This window comes from Lepisma saccharinum, chromosome 15 (genome assembly GCF_977018435.1).
Source record: "Lepisma saccharinum chromosome 15, izLepSacc3.1, whole genome shotgun sequence".
Taxonomy (NCBI): domain Eukaryota; kingdom Metazoa; phylum Arthropoda; class Insecta; order Zygentoma; family Lepismatidae; genus Lepisma; species Lepisma saccharinum.
The window spans coordinates 30405650-30425705 of record NC_139243.1 but is presented as its reverse complement, the minus strand read 5'-3'; the positions used below and the strand labels follow the sequence as shown (position 1 = coordinate 30425705).

Sequence of the window (20056 nt, the reverse complement as noted above, 5' to 3'; positions counted from 1 at the left end):
CTGCTCCTCGATCTGCAGCTGATCAAGGGAGCCTGTGAATTCTTCAATAAGTTTTTTCTTGACGTCCTCATAGCTGACTAAATTGACGCCTGGTTGCTGGCTAATTGCATTAAACCAGCGGAGGGCTGGGCCACATAACAACGCCGGGAATAATTGTCGTTTTTTCGTCTCGTCCCAATTGTTCAGAATCGCCGCACTTTCGAAACGGTCTATGAATTTAGAAACATCCTCCCCCGAGGCACCCTGAAACTGGATGCTCTCGAACATGAAGGGATGAACAAAAGGTAGTTGAGCCATGGTGGGTGGGTCCACAAGAACTGTGGGACAATTATCAATTTGAAGGTGAGCCTGCGCGCGTGCGCGGCTTCTAGTTAATGGAGGACTTCTGATTGGGGTGGAGGAGGCACAAGGTATGCCCTCCACATCAAAAGACGGACCAACAGCATTATTGGCAAGAATGATGAGCCTATCCAATGTGGTATCAAGCTCGTCCTCCAACTCTATAAATGACATAAGGCATTACTAACAATGGTGACGTACCTTATTTTAAAAAAAAAATAACCCCCCGTTAGCAAAAAAAATTCCGCGAAGAAACAAGTCTAACATGATATTAATGCATTTCGATTTGCATTTATTGCAGAGTGAATTAAATGAAAGAAAAAAAAATCCGCAGCCTACCCTTTTAATTTTCACGCTGCTCTAATTTTTCATCACATTTCCGTAAAAATGGATGAAAAGCCACGCATCTCTAACCACGTAGCGTTCCTCTGAACGCGGGGATCTTAAATAGGGATGTACTAGTTGATGGTAGAGACAGCCCTGAACGGGCAGGTACAAATATCTAACTATTCATTAAAATAGACTCATGATTCGTTTCTAGACTGAAGTGAGCAATGCAAATGGCAGAATGGGTGTAGACTAGCTTACCCTGTTCGGTTTAGAAATAAGACCAGTAGCTCCTGCTTCTCCGATGATTCCAGATTAAAAGACCCCGTGTCGCTCTCATGCGCACGTATATAAACCCTCGCTTGGCCTCTCGTCACCTCTTGCCAAAGGCCAGTGTTCTTACCATTTCCTGTAGAAAGCTTATTCTACACATTCTGAGCAGGAGCTGACAAGGCCTGCCAGGGTCAATATTTCTTAACCGAACGGGGTATGGTACGCAGTCGTTCAGCCTATAGATGCAATGGACTAAAAACAGAACTTTGCCTTTTGTCAAAAGTAACTTTAAGAAGCTAGAAATTATATGTAGCGAAACTGCTGCAAGATATTTTTGGCATAGTTAAAAATAAAACTACTTACAACTGTACATGAATATTTGGGTCCTTGGGTGTGTGTAACCTTCCGCAAAGTCATTCGAATGTTAACCTTTCCACGTAGTACATCCTGGAAACCGTGAACTTGCGGGAGAATGAGGCTAATGGCCACATACAGCCAGTATAATCCTGTGTGAGGATGTGTTCTGGCCATATGTGTTTGTGAATGTCACATGAATTTCATTTAATCATTCTTCATTCTCATTGTTCCAATTAGCCAAAAGAGACAGAAAAGTTATGCAAATTAACAAATTCGCTATGGAGATGGATGGCATTCCTACACATAAAAATATTGTGGAAAAAAAATATTGTTATGCCATACCGTATGTAAAAAAAAATTGTGTATTTTTGTCTTTTCAGTACATACTTCAAATTCTGTTGTGATTAGAGTGCTGCATAGAGGCCTTTTTGCTCGATCGTCTAATAGTTCGCACAGATGACGCTAGATAGCTTACGGAATGAACAGTGTCTTCGATCAAGCAAATAATGCTTGAAAATTCAAACGAGCGGTGTATGCTCGAAGCCCAGTATTTCACGTGTAACCATAATTTTTCTGTAGTGGTGGGCCTTCAAATATGGATAGTGAAATTGAAACTGAAGTGAACATAGTTCTCATCTCTATGTCAAAATGTAATTTAGTCTATCGTACCAATCCATAGCAATATATGAAAATGAATAGATGATTATGGCCTGAAACTACCAGGATGAATTTTACACATATATTTGTAGGATTATTGTCCCATTGAATTTATATTTGATATTCTATATATTCGAGCATATCACGCTTGACCGTGGGAGATTCGATCGAGCATTTTCGAGCGAAAGTGGCCCAATGCAGTACTGTAGTTGTGATAAATGTAACTTTCACATAAATAACAAATTAATGATTTGTTGTTTTAATGTTTTATTTTTGTACCACTTATTTAGGTTGAATTGGAGCAGCCCATATTTGGAGCTAATTATATCAAAGGAAAAGTGCGAGCCCAACAAAATGGCAATTGGGTAGGAGAAGCAAAGTTTAAATTGAACTTTAAATCTGGTGGCGCTATTGAGTTTGGCCAAGCTATGTTGAAAGCTTCTCAGATGGGTAAGTGATTCCACTTTTTATTATTTTCTTTGATCAATGTTTTGCTCTCGGAACTCGCATAACACATTCAAGGTTACTGACCAGTAAGACCTGGAAAAATTTGGGAAAATGAAGTGATTGTATATGTACAAACCAGGATTTCAGAATGAAATATATTCTACTATATTCTTGAACCGTCTTCATGATGGGTGATATTCTGTGTGAAAATCTATTTATACTTTATTTTGTCATTTATTTTTATTAGGGATGAGCCGATATGAAATTGTGGCCGATATCGATAAAGTACCGATACCGATAACCGATCCGATATAAAATTAGAAATGGTCCTTGAAGAACCTGAAAGGTTCATTGACCTCCTTAATATATGTGTGCTTCAAGGTGACTGCAGTGCATATTTAGACATTTACTTTTTTAGGAAGTAGGGCATCGAGATTATCCATAAAATTTACAACAAAATGGCAGAATTTTGCACTAAATTATCATATATTTATCAATATATTGGATCGATAAAATAATCTGTAATTTTACCGATATGCCTATATCTGCCGATACAGATAGAGTACTCATTAATCGGTCCCATCCCTAATTTTTATCAATGGTAAATATTCTGTATTCTCCTAAATAGAAAGTGCAGAAGAACATATAAAACTTGATTATTAGCATTGTAAGGCAGCACAAATTTATTTTGAAATTACCTGGAACAGTCATGAATTTGTTTGCCAAAATGAGTGGAAAACCAGATATTTCTTAACAGTAGCAATTGATATGCATAGACCCATGTTCATATGAATATGCTCATCCATATTACTGCTGCCAACCTCAGTTGCAGAGTGGTTAGCACAGCATGTTGCAATGCCAGAGGTCCTGGGTTTGAATCCCATCCTGAGCATGGGTGTTCTTTGTGAGTGTCCCGTCATCAATTTTATCACATCATCTATCATCATCATCTTTTCAATTAGCCTAAAGGGGCATAGAAGCGAAGTACAATACACCAAATGAAAAATCAAAATCAGTTACATTAATGCTGTTATGTGAACATAGGATGAAAAGTCAGAAGAATACGAGTCATAGTCATAATGTTAACATCGATTTTGCTATGTCTCAAAAAAATTATGTATCTGTTATTAAACAATTTATTTTTAATTAGTATTTAGTCTAAAAATTTGTAATGCGTTGCATTGTGTTGTGTATATGTAATTGGTTTATATGCCTGTATATGTTAATATTTATGTTCATACAAAGGATGGAGACAGTAAACACTTACCACAGGAAAAGAAATAAGTTGATATTTCGTGGCCTAGGTCACATTGTCATCGGAGAAGAAAGAGGTGCACAGATTCACGAAGTATAGGAGCACAGAATACTAACTGTAGCATTGGCACAATGTTGCCAGAGAAAGTTAGAAGATAGGAAACAAATGTAAGGTACTTTCACCAGTGTTTACTGCATAGGGTGGGTGGTTTCGGGTAAGAGGGGAAAGGGTTATTGGTTGGCTTGGTCGAGTCCGGGGGGTTTAGTGGCGTGCATGCCTGATATATAGGCCTTTTCCCATCGCCTGCGGAAAGACGTGTCTGAGTGGGGGGTAAAAGATGGATTATGGCGACACAGAAACAGTTGTTGAAGGTGGTGTTATGGCTGTTGGTGTGTATGGCAACTGTGAAATCGGAGTTTTTGTGGAGGAGCGATGGTTATTGATCCTAAGGTTCAAGGGGGGTGGAGGTTTTGCCAAGGTAGAAGTTGCCGCAGAATTGGCAGATGAAGTTGGATGAGTGGCAGGTGCCCTTGGGGTGAAGGGTGAACTCACCTAGCCACAGTTGGTTAGGGCTTGGTGCAGGCGTAGGTTGTAGTTTTAGGGGGATGAGTTAAGGCGTTGGCCTCTGAGGGCCAGGAAAAATTGTATTGCATTTTTGGTGTGGTAGGGGTGTGAGCTGGAATAGTGGAGATACTGGAGGTGGTTGGTCGGTTTGATGTGTGTGGATGTTTTTATGTTTATATACGAGGTGTGACACAAAAAAACTGGATTGAAGTAATAACTCAGAATACTTACATTATTGGTTCCTGTCGGTGGTGTCACCTTCAAAGTAGTCCCTCTCTGCTTCAACACACTTCTTCATTCGCTGCTGCCATTGTTTGTAACATGCCTGGAAGTCATCTTCTGTAAGGGCCTTTAGTACGTTTTCCGTTGTTGTTTTTTTTACCTCATTAACGGAGGTAAAATGTGTTCCTCTTAGTTGAGATTTAATTTTCGGGAAGAAAAAAGTCACAAGGCACCAAATCAGGCATGTATGGCAGGTGTTCTAACACTGCAATGTTTTTTTCTAGCCAAAAATTCCTGTAGGGATAGTGCCTTGTGTGCAGGTGCATTCCCCTGATGCAAGATCCATCCACTTTTCCACAACTGGGGCCTTCTCTTTCGAACTTTTTCACCAATCAATCATCACTATCCACGAATGTCAAAAGAACACTAGTAGCATTGCCTTAAATTTGTACTTTGACATTAAAGCCTTTTTGGGTCGGGGGAGCCAGGGCACTTCCACTGCATGGATTGTCACTTCGTTTCTGGGTCATAGGTGAAAATCCAAGTTTCGTCGACAGTTACAACCAAATCAACATTTGAAATGTTTCAGTAGCAGATTTTTTAAGTTTCACGAGAAACTTGATGTTAACTCTTTGTTCTACTTTCACACTCATCATTTTCTGGCAACACACTGACACAAGTGTTCACACAGTGACGCTTATCTTGCGACTGGCTGGCCCGCGTGAGTCCAATTCACGGTGCTAGGGAGGGCAGGTATGGTAATTTATCCCTGCAAAAGCAATACGCGTCAAGTTAATTATTTTTAGTAATACAGCCACAATCAGTTTTTTTTTTTTGTGTCACACCTCGTACGAGGGTCACTATTTATATTTTGAGCCTTGGCAACAGTGATTGAAGTTAGGCGCGATTTGACGTTTGCACGGAATCGTCTGGCATTATTGACCATAACGTACTTCAAATGTTTTGTCAATAGCTTCATTTGTGTTGTTTATGTTGCCTTGGAGATTGCGCGACAACAATAAAATGGAATTAACTCGGGAACATTTTCGTGCGATGATTTTTTTACGATTTTCGACGTGGATTATCAAGACGAGAGTGCATCGATCAACTTACTTCCACATTTGGCGATGAAGCCCCATCCTTTGCCACTGTGAAACGCTGGTATAACGAATTTAATCGTGGCTGCCATTCGCTCACCGACGAGATTCGCGAAGGTCGTCCAAAATCAGTTGTTGTTCAAGAAAACATTGATGCTGTGCAAAACCTAATACTGCAAGATCGTCATGTGACATACTGTGAGATTGAGGCAACCATAGACATTTAGCTGTGGGAAAGGTATGTTCTCGTTGGATCCCACACAATTTGACAAAAACTCAAAAAGACGCTCGTGTCAATTGGTGCAAACAAATGCTCAATAAATACAATCGTGGTGCTTCAAAAGACGTATATAAGATTGTAACAGGTGACAAATCATGGATATATGCATATGTGTCGGAACGTAAACAGCAGTCGACTGTATGGGTGTTTCAAGATGAACCCAATCCAACAAAAGTTGTTCGCGCTCGAAGCACATCAAAACAAATGGTCGCCTGTTTTTTTTTTTTTCGGGAAAACTGGTCATGTGGCAACTGTGCCTTTAGAGGAACGTAGAACGGTGAACTCTGAAAGGTACACAACAATTTGTTTGCCAGAGATCTTCGGTCAGATACGGAAAACAAACAAACGCCGTCGGATCATTCTTCATCAAGACAATGCCAGCTGTCACACATCTCGTCTAACAACCGACTTTATGAACAGTCAAAAAATTGAATTGATGGGTCATCCGCCGTATAGTCCTGATTTGGCACCCAATGACTTCTTCTTGTTCCCGAATGTCAAGAATAAATTGCGTGGACAACGATTTTCGTCGGCGGAAGATGCCGTTGATGCGTTCAAAAACCATATTATGGAGGTGTCTCAAGAAGATTGGAAAAACTGCTTTGACAAATGGTTCGAACGAATGCAAAAGTGTATTGACCATAAAGGAGAATACTTCGAAAAACAATAAAGCAGTTTTCAATGCCAAATTCGTGTTTTTACATTGTTAGGCTCAAAATATAAATAGTGACCCTCGTATATGTAAAACTTTTAGAGTATCATAATCCTTCAAAAACGTGCCGATACCTTGCACTCTGGCAGTGGCCGCGATTATGGGAGGGGGCAGTGCCCCACAATTTTGTATACTATGATCTTTCATAAAATCCTGCCCCCTCCTCCTTGAGTTTTGGCACCCAATCACCACCTCTGCACTCGATGTTTAGCAATGTAAGGAACACAAGTGATTGGTGGGCTCGAGGCTAATAGATTATTGTGGTTGTTCTTTGTTGATATTAATAAGCAGGGATGGGATTTATATTAAATACATATTTTTTTATGAAACTTAATTCAATTTTATTGGAGCAGTGGGAGGGCTAAATCAAACTTCCTTACGTATTTTATATTATCTTCACACATCGTGGCATGTAGGCTCGAAATATTCAGTTTTTATTTTCCATATTTGTACATATATTAGATTTTGGCTCATGTTTTACATATTTTAGTTATTTTTACATATTATTTCCATATTTCAGAACTAGGGCTGAGCCGATACTGATGTTGATGTATCGGTATCTGAAAGTATTGGTTGTAATTCATATACCGATACCAGCCGAGACTTTTCTGGCATATATCTTGCACGGGGTCCACAAAAATTCCACGCGACACTTTCACGAAGTCTAATTATCCTGGAAATTATGCAAAATTCAATCTTTCTTTTTATCTTGCGCCAGTTTTGCAGGAAAAGCAAATTTCTTGGTAAATTGATGCATATAATTGGAGAAGAATATTTACGTGCCAATAATGATCTATGTTTTGAACAAATTTTGATTATTACATTTTTCAGGTATCGGTCAGAGTATCTGTATCAGTTCAAAGTGGTATCGGCTCGGACCTATTTAGAACATTTCTCAACATATACTCGATATTCGCACAGTAACTACATGCTTGCTTTTGCTACCGGAAAACACTTCAAATTCCGTTTATTTACAATTGTTGTCAACAATGGAGAATGAGGGCTCAAGTATCGGCTATTGGTCATTACAAACATATTTTGGTAACATTTGAAGAGAGTCCCAAGTCGATCATCCTATACAGTAGCGACAGAAGCAATGATTTTGTGACACAGATTCACTTTTGTTTTCTCTTCAAGATAAACACAATAGTTACAGTGCCAAGAGAGGCACATCAATTGCTTTAAAACTCAAGAGTTACATATTGGAATTTAAAGATGAAAGTTGATCAACCGATGGTAAAGTTTTATTTTGCATTGTGTGTGCCACTAAAGTGACGTCTTCTCAAAGATTCTTAGTGCAACAGCACGTTTCAATCGGTAAACATCAGGCGAACAAACAACGAAATTCTAAGCAGAGAGAGCGTACTGTATTTTATGTAGCTGAACATCAACGTTATTGACACATTTTACAAGTCGTAAAACTTAAAGTAGTGTTTTACACTTGGTCTACATGGAATTTAGAACAGTTATAATAAATTATTTCAACAGTTCTGTGTTTATGATAAAGTTAATATATTTCTTCGAGATCGTGTCGACACTTGTATGCTTGCAGACTATAGAATTGCTTTCTGCTAGCATTCTGCTTTCAGCTGGGCTAGGCTATTCTCGAGAAGCTCCCAGTCTTACTTCGTGGGTTGGGAATTGCATCTTCAACAGCAATACCCCTTCACCACCTGGTGTTTTGGAAGCGTGATTTCCCACGCAGAGGGTGCGCTGCTTGCCAACGGGCTGCTGAGGTAGTTTGCGGACGTAAAATTTCGCAAAATCCAGTGCGATAGAAACTAAATAAGGCAATCAACATTGAGTACATTAAGTGACATCTTAATAGTAGTTGTTCTATATCTTCGCTACTGCTAGTGGCATAAAACATTTGTTCGCCATTACAATGTAAATTGTCAATGTTCCTGCATTTGGTTCAAGACAACACTTAACTTTTCCATCATGTTCATGAGACTCAAAATGACAGTCATCAAAATTGGCAACCTGGTAGATTGTGTTAAGCACCTATTATCAATATTAAAGTTTACATAGTAAACTATAATACAAAATAATGCAATAAATGTTATTTCTTTCGGTTGAAGTGTGTTAATATTATTGTTTTGTTCAAAACTAAATGATTTTGTTTTAAGGACACTTTATGCTCAAACAGGTTAACACACAGGGACAGGGATCACATAGCACAAAACACAGTTTGCTTCTCTCTATTAAGTACGACAAGTGTGAACTTTTTTGGTGTCACATACCTTAAAGTTATATATGTTCAAAATTACAGTCATCAGCAGCAATACATCATGTGCAACACTGAGCGGATCGACAAACAACATACGTATATGGTTTCCACAGGAAGGGAAACAGATTGTCTCAGTTGGCATGCCTCATGTCTTCCAATGTCCGTGGCTTTGACATACACATCGTTCTTTACAGTTCCCCACAGGTAGAAATTTTTAAGGACGATTTGTGTGAATATTCCACACTTTGTACATTTCTCAAATGAAAAATTGCTCACCTGTGCCATTTTGTGTACACTAATGCATACAACCTGGTGGTCTGTGATGGAACTAAAAAAAGATACACACACTCAACTTAGACATCCAGCTTCAAATACAAAAAACCCATTGAAGTCATCTTTAATAGTTATTAACGTTGAAAGAGTGTAAACATTATTTTGAGACACACTGTATTTCGACTGTGTCAACCATTTGTTGCTAACACTGTTAAGCCTTGTTTCCATAAAACATTAAAATGGTGACCAAGGGAAACTTTTATAGTATAAAAATATACATAAAAACTTAACGTTTCCACCCTCTTAACAGGGTCTTCTTCAGATCAAACCACAAGAAAGTGAAGAAGATCCTGTTAGAGGGTGGAAACGTTACGTTTTTATGCATATTTTTATACTATAAAAGTTTGCCTTTGTCAGTATTTTAATGTTTCATTTGTTGCTCATCTTATGCATATGTAATAAGGAACATGAAAAGACACAGCACACATATAGTTAAAACTATTGGTCGAAATTTAATTGTACCACATGGTACTTTCTGGAGCCTGAATATCTCAGGAAATCCTCAAAAATGCCACTCACTTCCACGGAGTCCAAATATCCTGGAAATTATGCAATATTTATAATTTTCATTATTTGTGCATCAACATTGTGGGGAGAAATGGATTTTGTCGTTAAAAGGGGGAAAAAACCTGCCGGATTGATATGGTATATTTCCAATGCTAAACGTGAATATTATAATTAATATGTACTCTGAAGTGCTTTGAATTCTTGCAATTTTTAAGTATTGGCACCAGTGTCAGAGGAAATCGGTAGGAGTATCTACAGTAGTACTGATTCAAAGAGGCATTGGTTAAAATAATTTCAAAACTGCCATCTCGTCTTACATTTGATACTGCCAGCATTGAAACGTCTTGTTTGTGCTGTGCCTTTATACACCTCAGGTTACATACAGATAAAACAAACACGTTTGCATTGAGCATGTGGTGCAAGAAGTTATCTATTTACTTCAGTTATTATCAGGACGTTTGAACAAGTATGAAAAGTTTGCAGATTACTTGTATCTGAGATATATTTTTCATTGTGATGGGATATGTATATCCAAGCACCACATGGTTAGCAATTAACGTGCAATTTCTTGAAAACTACACATGATATTTCAGTTATTTTTTGTTCGTTAGTATACATATGATGGTATGACATATTCAAATTTCAAAACAATATATCCATTGTTACTGTTATTAACAGACATCGTTTGAAAAGTAATTTGTTTCCCCCTTGTATTATGGAATAGATTTTGTAAAAAGACTATGACTTCTCAACCACCACTTTCTTTCTTACAAACTTCACCTTTATATGTAGTAAAGAACAAAAGAAAACAACGTTCGACAATTAGGGGTCCAGGTGCAAAGGCCCAATTTTTTAAAATTCCCACAGTTATGGCTTTTGAAAATGTGTATTTTTTTTCTTTTGCTTTCAAATTTGGGGATTGGCATTATAATATCCTCAAAGAGTGGTCTGTTCTTGTGTATCCACTTTTGGTCCATCCAGCATCCATAGGGCCAATGCTAGAACCAAAATTCCAGAAATTGTTTCAGTAAGCTGACAATACTGTTGTTCTTCTACATTATTTTTTCCCCAAAGATGAATCAGCCTGTTATCAACAAAACTTTGCATAGTTGTAGGAATGTACCACTGCTACATAATACAATTTTTTCACTCACTTTGGTGTATTGCCACAAGGGCATGCTGAATATCAATTTTGTTCAAAAATTTTTGATTTTCTTGATCTTCTTTTAACTCTCATTATTGATAGGCATAATGAATAAATTTCACCTCCGCTAATAGCCCTGTGTTTACAAAAATAGAAAAAAAAATTCACCTCTCGATGACAATTAGTCCTCGTGCTTCGAATTTTTTTGTACTTCGCACCACATTTGAAAATCATGAGCCTGAATGTTCCCATCCAGAACGAGATTCCAGATGCACAATGATCTGTCCACTGAAGGTTAATCAGTATGTGCTAATTAATTTGTTAACATCCCTTTATTTTAACAAAACTTTACATTTGTGATATTCTTTAATTATTTTTTTTTCCTTCTAGCAAACAGGAATGCATCTCAGAACTATGCCCCACCTCCTTATGTTGCACCAAGTCAACCCTGGTATGCTGCTCCACCTCCAGCATATGCTCCTCCCCCCGGAGGTTACTACGGGTGGGCTCCTCCAACGCATGCCTTTCCAAATGCACCTCCAGGTAAGTCTTGTAATGTAAGGGAGAATTCACACCAAAGAGACATGCTACACGTGTCGCTTGTAAGCAAACACTCAGTAATCAATGCAACCTTTTGAACCGAAGAGACATGACAGGCTGCACGTGTCGCATGTCGCTTACATGTCTCTCGGACTGAGCTGTTTTCTCAATACCGTGCATTGTGTCGCCTCAGTTTGTTGTTTGTATATCCGCAGCGAATGCTTCATTCTAACGAGCTATATTTAGACTCTAGAAGAGAGCCTAAGCTGCATCATGTCTGAACCTCTAATTTGTTGATATAATAAAGTATCGATATGTACAATGTTTTAAGATTTAAAAACAACGTTCTTTTCACTTTATCATGTTTTTCGATGCAGTTATCTGCTGTAATTTGCCTTCCAACATCGTGTAAAGAGGCTGTGTTTTGGCCATTTACGACATGACTACTTTTATTTGAAAAGCCAATATATGAAGGCACTTTAGTCCAAAATAGATTAGTCAACATGGTAAAGTACTCTTAGTGCATTGTTTCTCAACCACCAGGCCACGACCCGATATCGTGCCCTCGTATCAACTACACTGAGCTGCGAAAAGTTCTGCTGAAAGTGGTTGACAACTATCATAATCCCAATATCATATTTGAGTTGTGAGTTTTCGTTTTTTCAGTCCATTTTATGCACAAATATACTTATCAGGACTCTACCTGCAGTTTAAAGTGGGACCTGCACACTATGTGCCTCCACCAGTTACCGAGCCCGGGATCACTTAATTACCACTTCGTCATCTATATTTTTATATTTGTCATCAATCCTACAGGTAATCGAACTATTATTACTCTTATGATTATGCCAGAATTTATTTATCAATATTTAATTTCATATGTACATGGTAATTCATGCATATAGTCTTAAATACTGTAAAGATATTAATGAGGAAAATTCTTGGGCTAGGGGCATTGACTTAAAAAAATACCGGAACATTGTTTCACAAAGGTTGAGAATCATTTTTCTAGTGTTTAGGTATTCGCTTTATTCAGGCTGGAAAATCTAGCGTGTACACTTTGAGGTCAGTGCATATTATTTCTCAGTTTTCTCATGCATAACATGCCTCTCTCGAGTTTCAATAACTTGCACAAATTTTACAACACGATTTACATGTAACAATGTCTATTGTTAACTTTTTTTTTGGTGATTAGTAAATGGATTAATGCAATTATATCAGTACCATCATGCGAACTGAGCATGGTCGCATGTCTCTTCGGTGTGAATTTTCCCTTTGTGTTGCCAGTTCTGGCTTGAGTGTTAATTTTTTGGCCAAAGTTTTGATTGTATAGTTTCTGATAGCATCAAGATGCATGTGTGTTTACTGACTTGAATAAAATTCTGTTAGGTTGGACAGTTGAAGTATGTGCCACTTTATCTGAACAGAAGTGTACCTTTACGATTAAAATTACAATGATATGTGCTTATGACGTTAACTATTCGTACATATTACGGAAATTATGATTGTTATGTTTGGTTGCCTTGGTATTTCATCACTTTCCTTCCAACCCCTCTATGTTGAAAAGGAATGGTCAGTGATTTATGAGTGCAGTCACTTGTACAACCTACATCTTAACCCTAAGTAAGGGGTTTACCCTAGGGGGGCAGAGGGGCTCGCAGGCTTACACTTTTTTTATCACTAAAATTCAAGAAACCATTTTGTTATTGAATCACTGCTTCCTTTGTTGATTATACATAAATTACCATCATTAATGAAAGTAACCAATAATTGCATGAGTGTCAACAAATACTTTACCCTTCGCTAGAACTCACAAAAAACATAATAATTTGCCGTTATGCTTTTTTTACGTTTATAGAGGGATAGTTGTTAATGAATTATCATAATTATAAAAATTACAGTTATTACCAACCAATTGTACTCTGTCACTGGCATGTCTCTTGAATAACACGAAAAAATGATAAAACATTAAAATGCTGACAAAGGCAAAATTTATTGTACAAAATAATATAAACTAAAAACGTAATGTTTCCATCCTCTAGCAGGGTCTTCTTCAGACGAATAGGTATATTTTTGTAGGGCTGAGACAATGCCGATATACCAGTGGTATACTTTTCCGGCATTTTGGACTTTCATGGGATCCGCAAAAATGTTGCACGACACTTCGCGGAGTCTGATTATAATGGAAGTTATCTAAAATTCGAAGTTTCTTTTTATTTTGCACCACTTTTGTGTGAAAATAATAAATTTTATGATAACATAACATGTAATTTAATATTCTAATGTAATTCTTGAACTTTTTAAAGCAAAGATCTTGGTAAATTGAAGCACATAACAAGAGTGGAATTCCTACACAGTATTGTTAATGAACATTTTTAATAACTTTTAATTATTACAATTTTCAAGTATCAGTATTGATGGGAATCGGTGAGAGTATTGGTTCAAAGTGGTATCGGGCCCACCAAGTGCATTTTGTCTCCTATTTACATAACATTTATGTTTTTATGAACAAAAGTAATACAGAAATATTGTGGTGAACACCTTAGGGAACAATGTAATTTATTTTCAACTTTTCATAAAAATTTCAGGTGAAAAATTGAAAAAATAGAGCTCGTGGGCCTGACAGACCCCCTCGGGTAAGCTAGATCAAGACTTGCTTAGGATGTTAAATGTTTGAATAATTTCATGTAACGTACGAAGCATATTCACTATTTCCGAAACTTCTAAATGACTAGCTATAATGTGGCTACCACCAGGTTTCCAAATATTTACGAATCAAAAGCGTTGGGTATCATTATATAAATATTCATTTTTGTAGAACTATGAAATGCTACCAGTAAATATGAAGCAAGAACTGTCATCTGTAAATTATTATTATTTCTGTTCTATTTTTAACGTTTTTTTTTTCTTTGTTTCAGCTAACTCAGTATACATGACTGACATGCCCCCTCCTTATCCAGGAATAACAGGTTACAATGGATATGCTACTGTACCCCCTGCTGGAGCCATGGGATTCACTCAAGCACCCAATGTTGCAAGTGCTCCAACAAGTGCAGGTAAGAGCAACACCATTAGTGGATCAATGCTTTGATTATATTTTAAAGATTCTAAATTATAAGAAGTGTACATTGTTGTTGGGGGGCGGGGGTTGTAAACACATACACTGATTTCCCACAGACCTGGGAAATCTGTAAAGCAACGGAGATCCATGTAAGAAGGGAAGAGATTGTGGCAGCAGGAAACGTTTGGGAAAAGCTTTAACTCGGAAAAGTTGGAGAAATGGGATGGTTTTTGTGCTTGCCAGGATTTAGAGACAAAAATGAACTTAACATTTTTTTTTTCCATTAAGCTTCTTGATTGTAGATAAATTGTGAAAATCTTTTTATGTTCTACTTTTTCATTTATTTTCAACAGTGTTAAGGATTATATATGTGATTATTATGCTAAGTTGGAGACTTAAAATTTTATATATTGGTATTATGAAATGACCTGAAAGGTTGTTTGGAAATACAGTCTAAAAATTTGTTTGACAAAATGTGTGGGAACTCTGTGTATGCATGTACACTCAGAGATATGGAGAGGGAGGAAGGTTAAAATCAAGACTACTAGAAGGAAAGGCTGGGGTCAGACACACCTCTGTTCGCGACTGACGTGGGTGTGATGTCATTGACAGACAAAACCCAGATGAGCCTTTACCCGATACGGATCTGTTTTGAGCCTTTACCCCATACGGATCTGTTTTGTTCTTTTCGCTCCTTTTCCTTGTGTTTCTGGATTGTTTGGTTGTTGCCATTTATAATGCCTTCAGTGAGGTGTTGTGACATGTTGTGATCTCCGATGAAAAATAAAAACAGCAGGTGATAATATATAGCTGAACACAAAGCATCTAACGAGACTTGTTAGTGGATGTCGATACCAGTAGTCTCATTACACAACATCAGGCTACCATACACTTCAATTGGGTTACAATTATTAGAATAAAAAGAGTAATATTGTAATTTATAATAAAGACTCTCACGAGTATAGTAAAATATTGTTGGTATTGAAGAGTGAATCTCTACCTCCTCCAAATAATTTAATTCTCAATCGTCACACCATAATTCCCACAACAGTCTAAGTGCAACAGTAATACTCAAGACTTGACTATCTCCCAGCCTAGTGTTTAAACAGCCTAGCCGGTTTTCGAAAGTAACCCCCCTCTCGCTGCGCCCTTTGCGCATTATTTTTAAATTTTTACACTTATTTCAGAAAGCGTTATATCTCTGAGACTATATCTACTTTGAATAACTTTTGTTTGAAAGCAAAAACATCAGACCACGCGACCATGTACAATTCAGAAAGCCCAAGTGAGAAAAATGGGGTTGGGAGCCAAGTCCCCAAATTTCAATGAAAAAAAACAACTGGCGTTTGCCCCCTCTTCTCCCGTTATTTTGGAAAAAGGGCGCAAACTTTTGCATTGTTTTCAAAGAATAGACCTTTTGCAACAAAGGGGAAACTTCTTTCAAGTCTCTAGTCCTCATACAGGCTGAAATATGATGCAATATGTACAATCCTGCATTTTGGCTAAAAATGGCTGATTTGCATATTAGAGAAAGGGGTGAGGGGGGATTTTCTTCCGCATGACATTTCAAAGTCTTATCTCAACATCTGTTAGCGTTTACTACCTCACACACAAGTATGAAGGTCCTAAAAGTATGTGAATGTTGTAATCGGCACCATGGGTCATATATGACCCATTGGCTGTTTCCGCCTATACTTTCTATGGGTCATATATGACCCTTGGCTATTTAAAGGTTAATTCCCTTATTATAGAGTTGGAAACTTCCCCTACAAAGGGTAATTCCACACCAGAATTCACTTTGCAATTTAATATGTAATAGCTGGATATTGTGCACCTCAAATAATAGATAACTGTTGCTGAGAGACGACACTGGTCTGTCTCGTCTCGTGAAAATTCAATCTCTTCTCGTGTCTAGTCTCATGAACAACACTAATAATACATAGTAACTGTTATAATTCCCTTGGAAATGCACAACTTGCTATTTATATACTATACGAGTGATGCTTAAATGACAACATATAGTTGAACTTCCATCCTCCATTGCTCTACTATTTATTCAGTCAAATTTTCATCACAACCCCCCCCCCCCCCTTAAAGTTAAGTGGACACAACCAGCTTCCACAAACATGCCTGTGGGCACCCCTGTTCAACATCCCACTGATTATATATATATATGTATAAACAGCCTCGACTTTCTTCAGTTCCATGTCCTAAGTTTTCGTTTAGTCGAAAGCTGTTTAACGTGTTTGTGACATAATGCACACGGAACTTCCTCACATTCCTCCCAATGCAGTTCAAAGATTCATAAGACTCAGAACTAAATATCAATAGAGGAAGCAACGTTACCGAATTGAAGAAGTTAAGCGAAAACAGCTCCTCTCTCACTCCTAAAAGAGAGCAATAGATGAGATTGTTTTCTTTTACATATTCAAATTATCCATAATTTTGGCTTTCTGCCTTTCTTTATTTAACAAAATGCATGACCAAGCATATTAACTCCAATTTTACATGAAACTTTAGGTTTCACAGAGAAACTATGGATGCAATAAATGTGTTAATAGCTGTATAATCCAATTCTGAAGACATTATCTCGGATCCTAAGTCCCCCTCCATGTAGGATTGCCTTGATGGGGCGAGGGGCCTTAGTAGGGAGGCCATTATCATCTTATCATTTCATCCATTCTTCATGTCCATATCTCACATTTTCACAATTCCATGCCATCATTCATCTCCATTCCGTTGACCTCCCTATAACTAAGGGTCCTGCTAGAGGAGACAACCTCGATAAAAAAAAATCCTATCCCAAGGTGGTAGTTGCACGTGCCGATGAGACAGTGTTGGCTGCAGGGGTGGGTGCAGTCGCGAACGTGATCTCGGGGATTTTGGTTTGGTCCTCGAGTAGCCTTCATTTTTGGGGGTAGGCCTTCCTCGGCATAGATAGCATGTCAAGGTGACAATTTATGGACCCTCCACAATAACTATTTTTTGGTATATGGGTACAAAAAACAACTCAAATGGGGGAAAACCCCCAAAACGAGCGTGGCCTTCAAGCCCGCTTCATTTGTTGGAAAAGACAAGTAACGTGCCACATTATCTTGTAATTAGTATAGTTCAGAAGACCGATAGTAACGATGATTCTGCAACAACAAAGAAACATGGAGCTGCTACATTGAAGGACTTGTCACCATTTCTTATCAAGAAACAGCTAGACTACGCCGCTGGTTCTGATGTACCAGAAATAAAAAAGCTGTGAAACGGGAGTCTACTTATCCAGACCAGCACAGATCACCAGACAAACAACCTTTTAAGGCTAAGATCTTTGGGTGACTTCCCTGTTAATGTTGAACCCCATCGTCAACTTAACAGTAGTAAAGGTGTGATTCGCCACTGGGATCTGCTAAATGCTGAGGAAGAAGAGATTCTTGAAGCACTCTCAGAACAACATGTCACTGCAGTGCAGCGAATAAAGACACGAAAGTCCGGAGAACTTGTACCATTTGCTTCAATTATACTGACGTTTTAAATGACCACTCTCCCAGATAGGGTACGGGCTGGATATTTGAGACTGAAAGTCCGGCCGTACATCCCTAACCCGATGCGGTGTTTCAAATGCCAGCACTATGGGCACACACAGCCTTCCTGCAAGGCCACTACCACCCTTTGTGGTAAGTGTAGTCAGCCTGATTATGGGACCGAACCTTGTTCTTCTGGTCCCAAATGCATTAATTGCCAAGGCGAGTACCCAGTCTGGCATCGTGACTGCCCCTCTTTCCAACAAGAGAAGAAAATCATAGAGTTGGTCTTCACAGAGAAAATCTCTGCTGGTGAAGCAAAACAATGTCTCCGTGAAAGTGTACGCACTACTTTACCTGTGCCATTCACTACAGCTGCTGCAGCTGCTCTTACCCATCACAGTGTAGGTGTACAAACATAAACGTGTCCACTCAAGGAACCTTTCCCAGAGTAGCTCACCCTGCTTCGAGGAAACCAGCAACCACTCCTCGCTCCACAGAGAAGAAGTTCAAGCAGGTACATACGAAATAATATTTTCAGAAGAAATAATATTTTCAGAAGATCAGTAGCTCTCCAGTCAGGGCTGCATCAACCACCTTAAGACTTAAAGCGCAGCTGAAAGCTGCCCGGCGGGCACTAAAAGCACCCGCCACCACTTCCCCTTTCCCATCCCCTTTGCCCTCTGTGTCCTTACCTGAGGACATGATACAGGACGAAGCCGCAGATGAAAAATTTATCAAGGTGACAGGGACTAGAAATAGAGTACGCCTTAAATGGTAACTATCATACCTACAGCTGTGAGTTATTGTCTCCAATGGAACCTTAACGGTTTCCGTGTGCATTTCGAGGAACTGCAAATTTTAATATACGAATTTGACTCTGCCATCATGTCTCCAACAGACACATTTTTGTCCAAATGAATCAGATATTCTGAACAGATACACGCTTTACCGCACCGACAAGCATCCTGACTGTTGTCGTGCTCACGGTGGTGTTGCAATCTGTGTTCGAGATACCATCCACTCAATGCCAATCTTTCTCACCACCCCCCTCCAAGCCTTCGCCGTGCGGGTCCATCTACCACAGCCAATATCTGTGTACTGTGTCTACATCACAAGGGAGGAGTTATTCTCTCTTGAGGACCTCCTTTTTATATTCGAACACCTTCCGTCTCCTGTAGTTCTTTTGGGCGATTTTAATTCTTACCATCGTTTGTGGGTCTCTGTTCGTACAGAACCCCTGGGTCAAATTGTAGATCAATTCCGTGAGGCGGCAGGTTTAACGTTGCTGTGTTCCTCAGGCACACACTCTGCGTTGGACTTGTCCTTCTGCAGTCCCAGCCTTGCTCCTACCACATCTTGGAGACTTCGCCCTGATCTCTGTGGGAGTGATCACTTCCCACTCTTCCTTACTTTCGAACATCGTCAGCACTCACGTGAACAACACCCTCACTAGCATCTCAGTTGGGCCCAACTGGGGTGCGTTCGAGCATGCAGTGGACCTTCAAGTCGATCTTGCGTTGACTTTGCCAGCAATCGACGCCTTAGATATCTTTGTGTCACGAGTGCATGATGCTGCACGCACCTCCATTCCACATCCCAGTGGACCGCTGAGATCAGTGCAGCCATCAAGGACCGCAATCATGCCCTAGATCGATTCAATAGGAACCACACTGCCGCAAACTTCTAGCAGTTCCGCATTAAGCGTTGCCATCAGCTCATTCGAGCCAGTAAGAAGATGTGCTGGGTCCAATACATGTCTTCTCTGACGAAGCAGGCTTCGTCGAAAGCCGTTTCGACTAAAGTACGTCTCATCCAGGGGTTACATCTACTCCTCTCAGTGGTCTGGAGCACGGTGGGACGTTGTACACTGATTCCGGAGACATAGCTAATATCTTGGCCACACAGTTTTCTGATGTGTCGAGCTCAGAAAATTATGAACCACGTTTCCGCCGTGAGAAGGACCGTCAGGAACGACGCCCTCTAGTTTTTCGAAGTCATAATACTGAGCCATACAACTCTCCATTCACTGAATGGGAGTTTGATCAGGCGCTTCGAGTTTGTTTCTGGCGGTATTCAACAGACTTTGGTTGGAGGACTCTTTCCCCACCTCCTGGAAAAAACTATTATTGTTTTCATCCTGAAACCAGGTAAACAACACACCACTGTCTCGAGTTACAGGCCTTTTGCCTTAACTAG

The 20056-nt window shown here is 39.0% G+C and overlaps 1 protein-coding gene across 2 annotated transcripts in view; it reads left to right on the top strand.

The window, feature by feature from the left end:
• Wbp2 (WW domain binding protein 2) overlaps window positions 1–20056 on the top strand; it is a 58500-nt gene that overhangs the window by 26181 nt on the left and 12263 nt on the right. For both annotated transcript variants that reach the window (XM_083136791.1, XM_083136790.1), the window contains exons 3-5: window positions 2244–2403; window positions 11135–11287; window positions 14203–14340. In XM_083136791.1, coding sequence (XP_082992917.1) covers window positions 2244–2403; window positions 11135–11287; window positions 14203–14340 — 451 coding nt within the window. The remainder of the gene's footprint in view (window positions 1–2243; window positions 2404–11134; window positions 11288–14202; window positions 14341–20056) is intronic.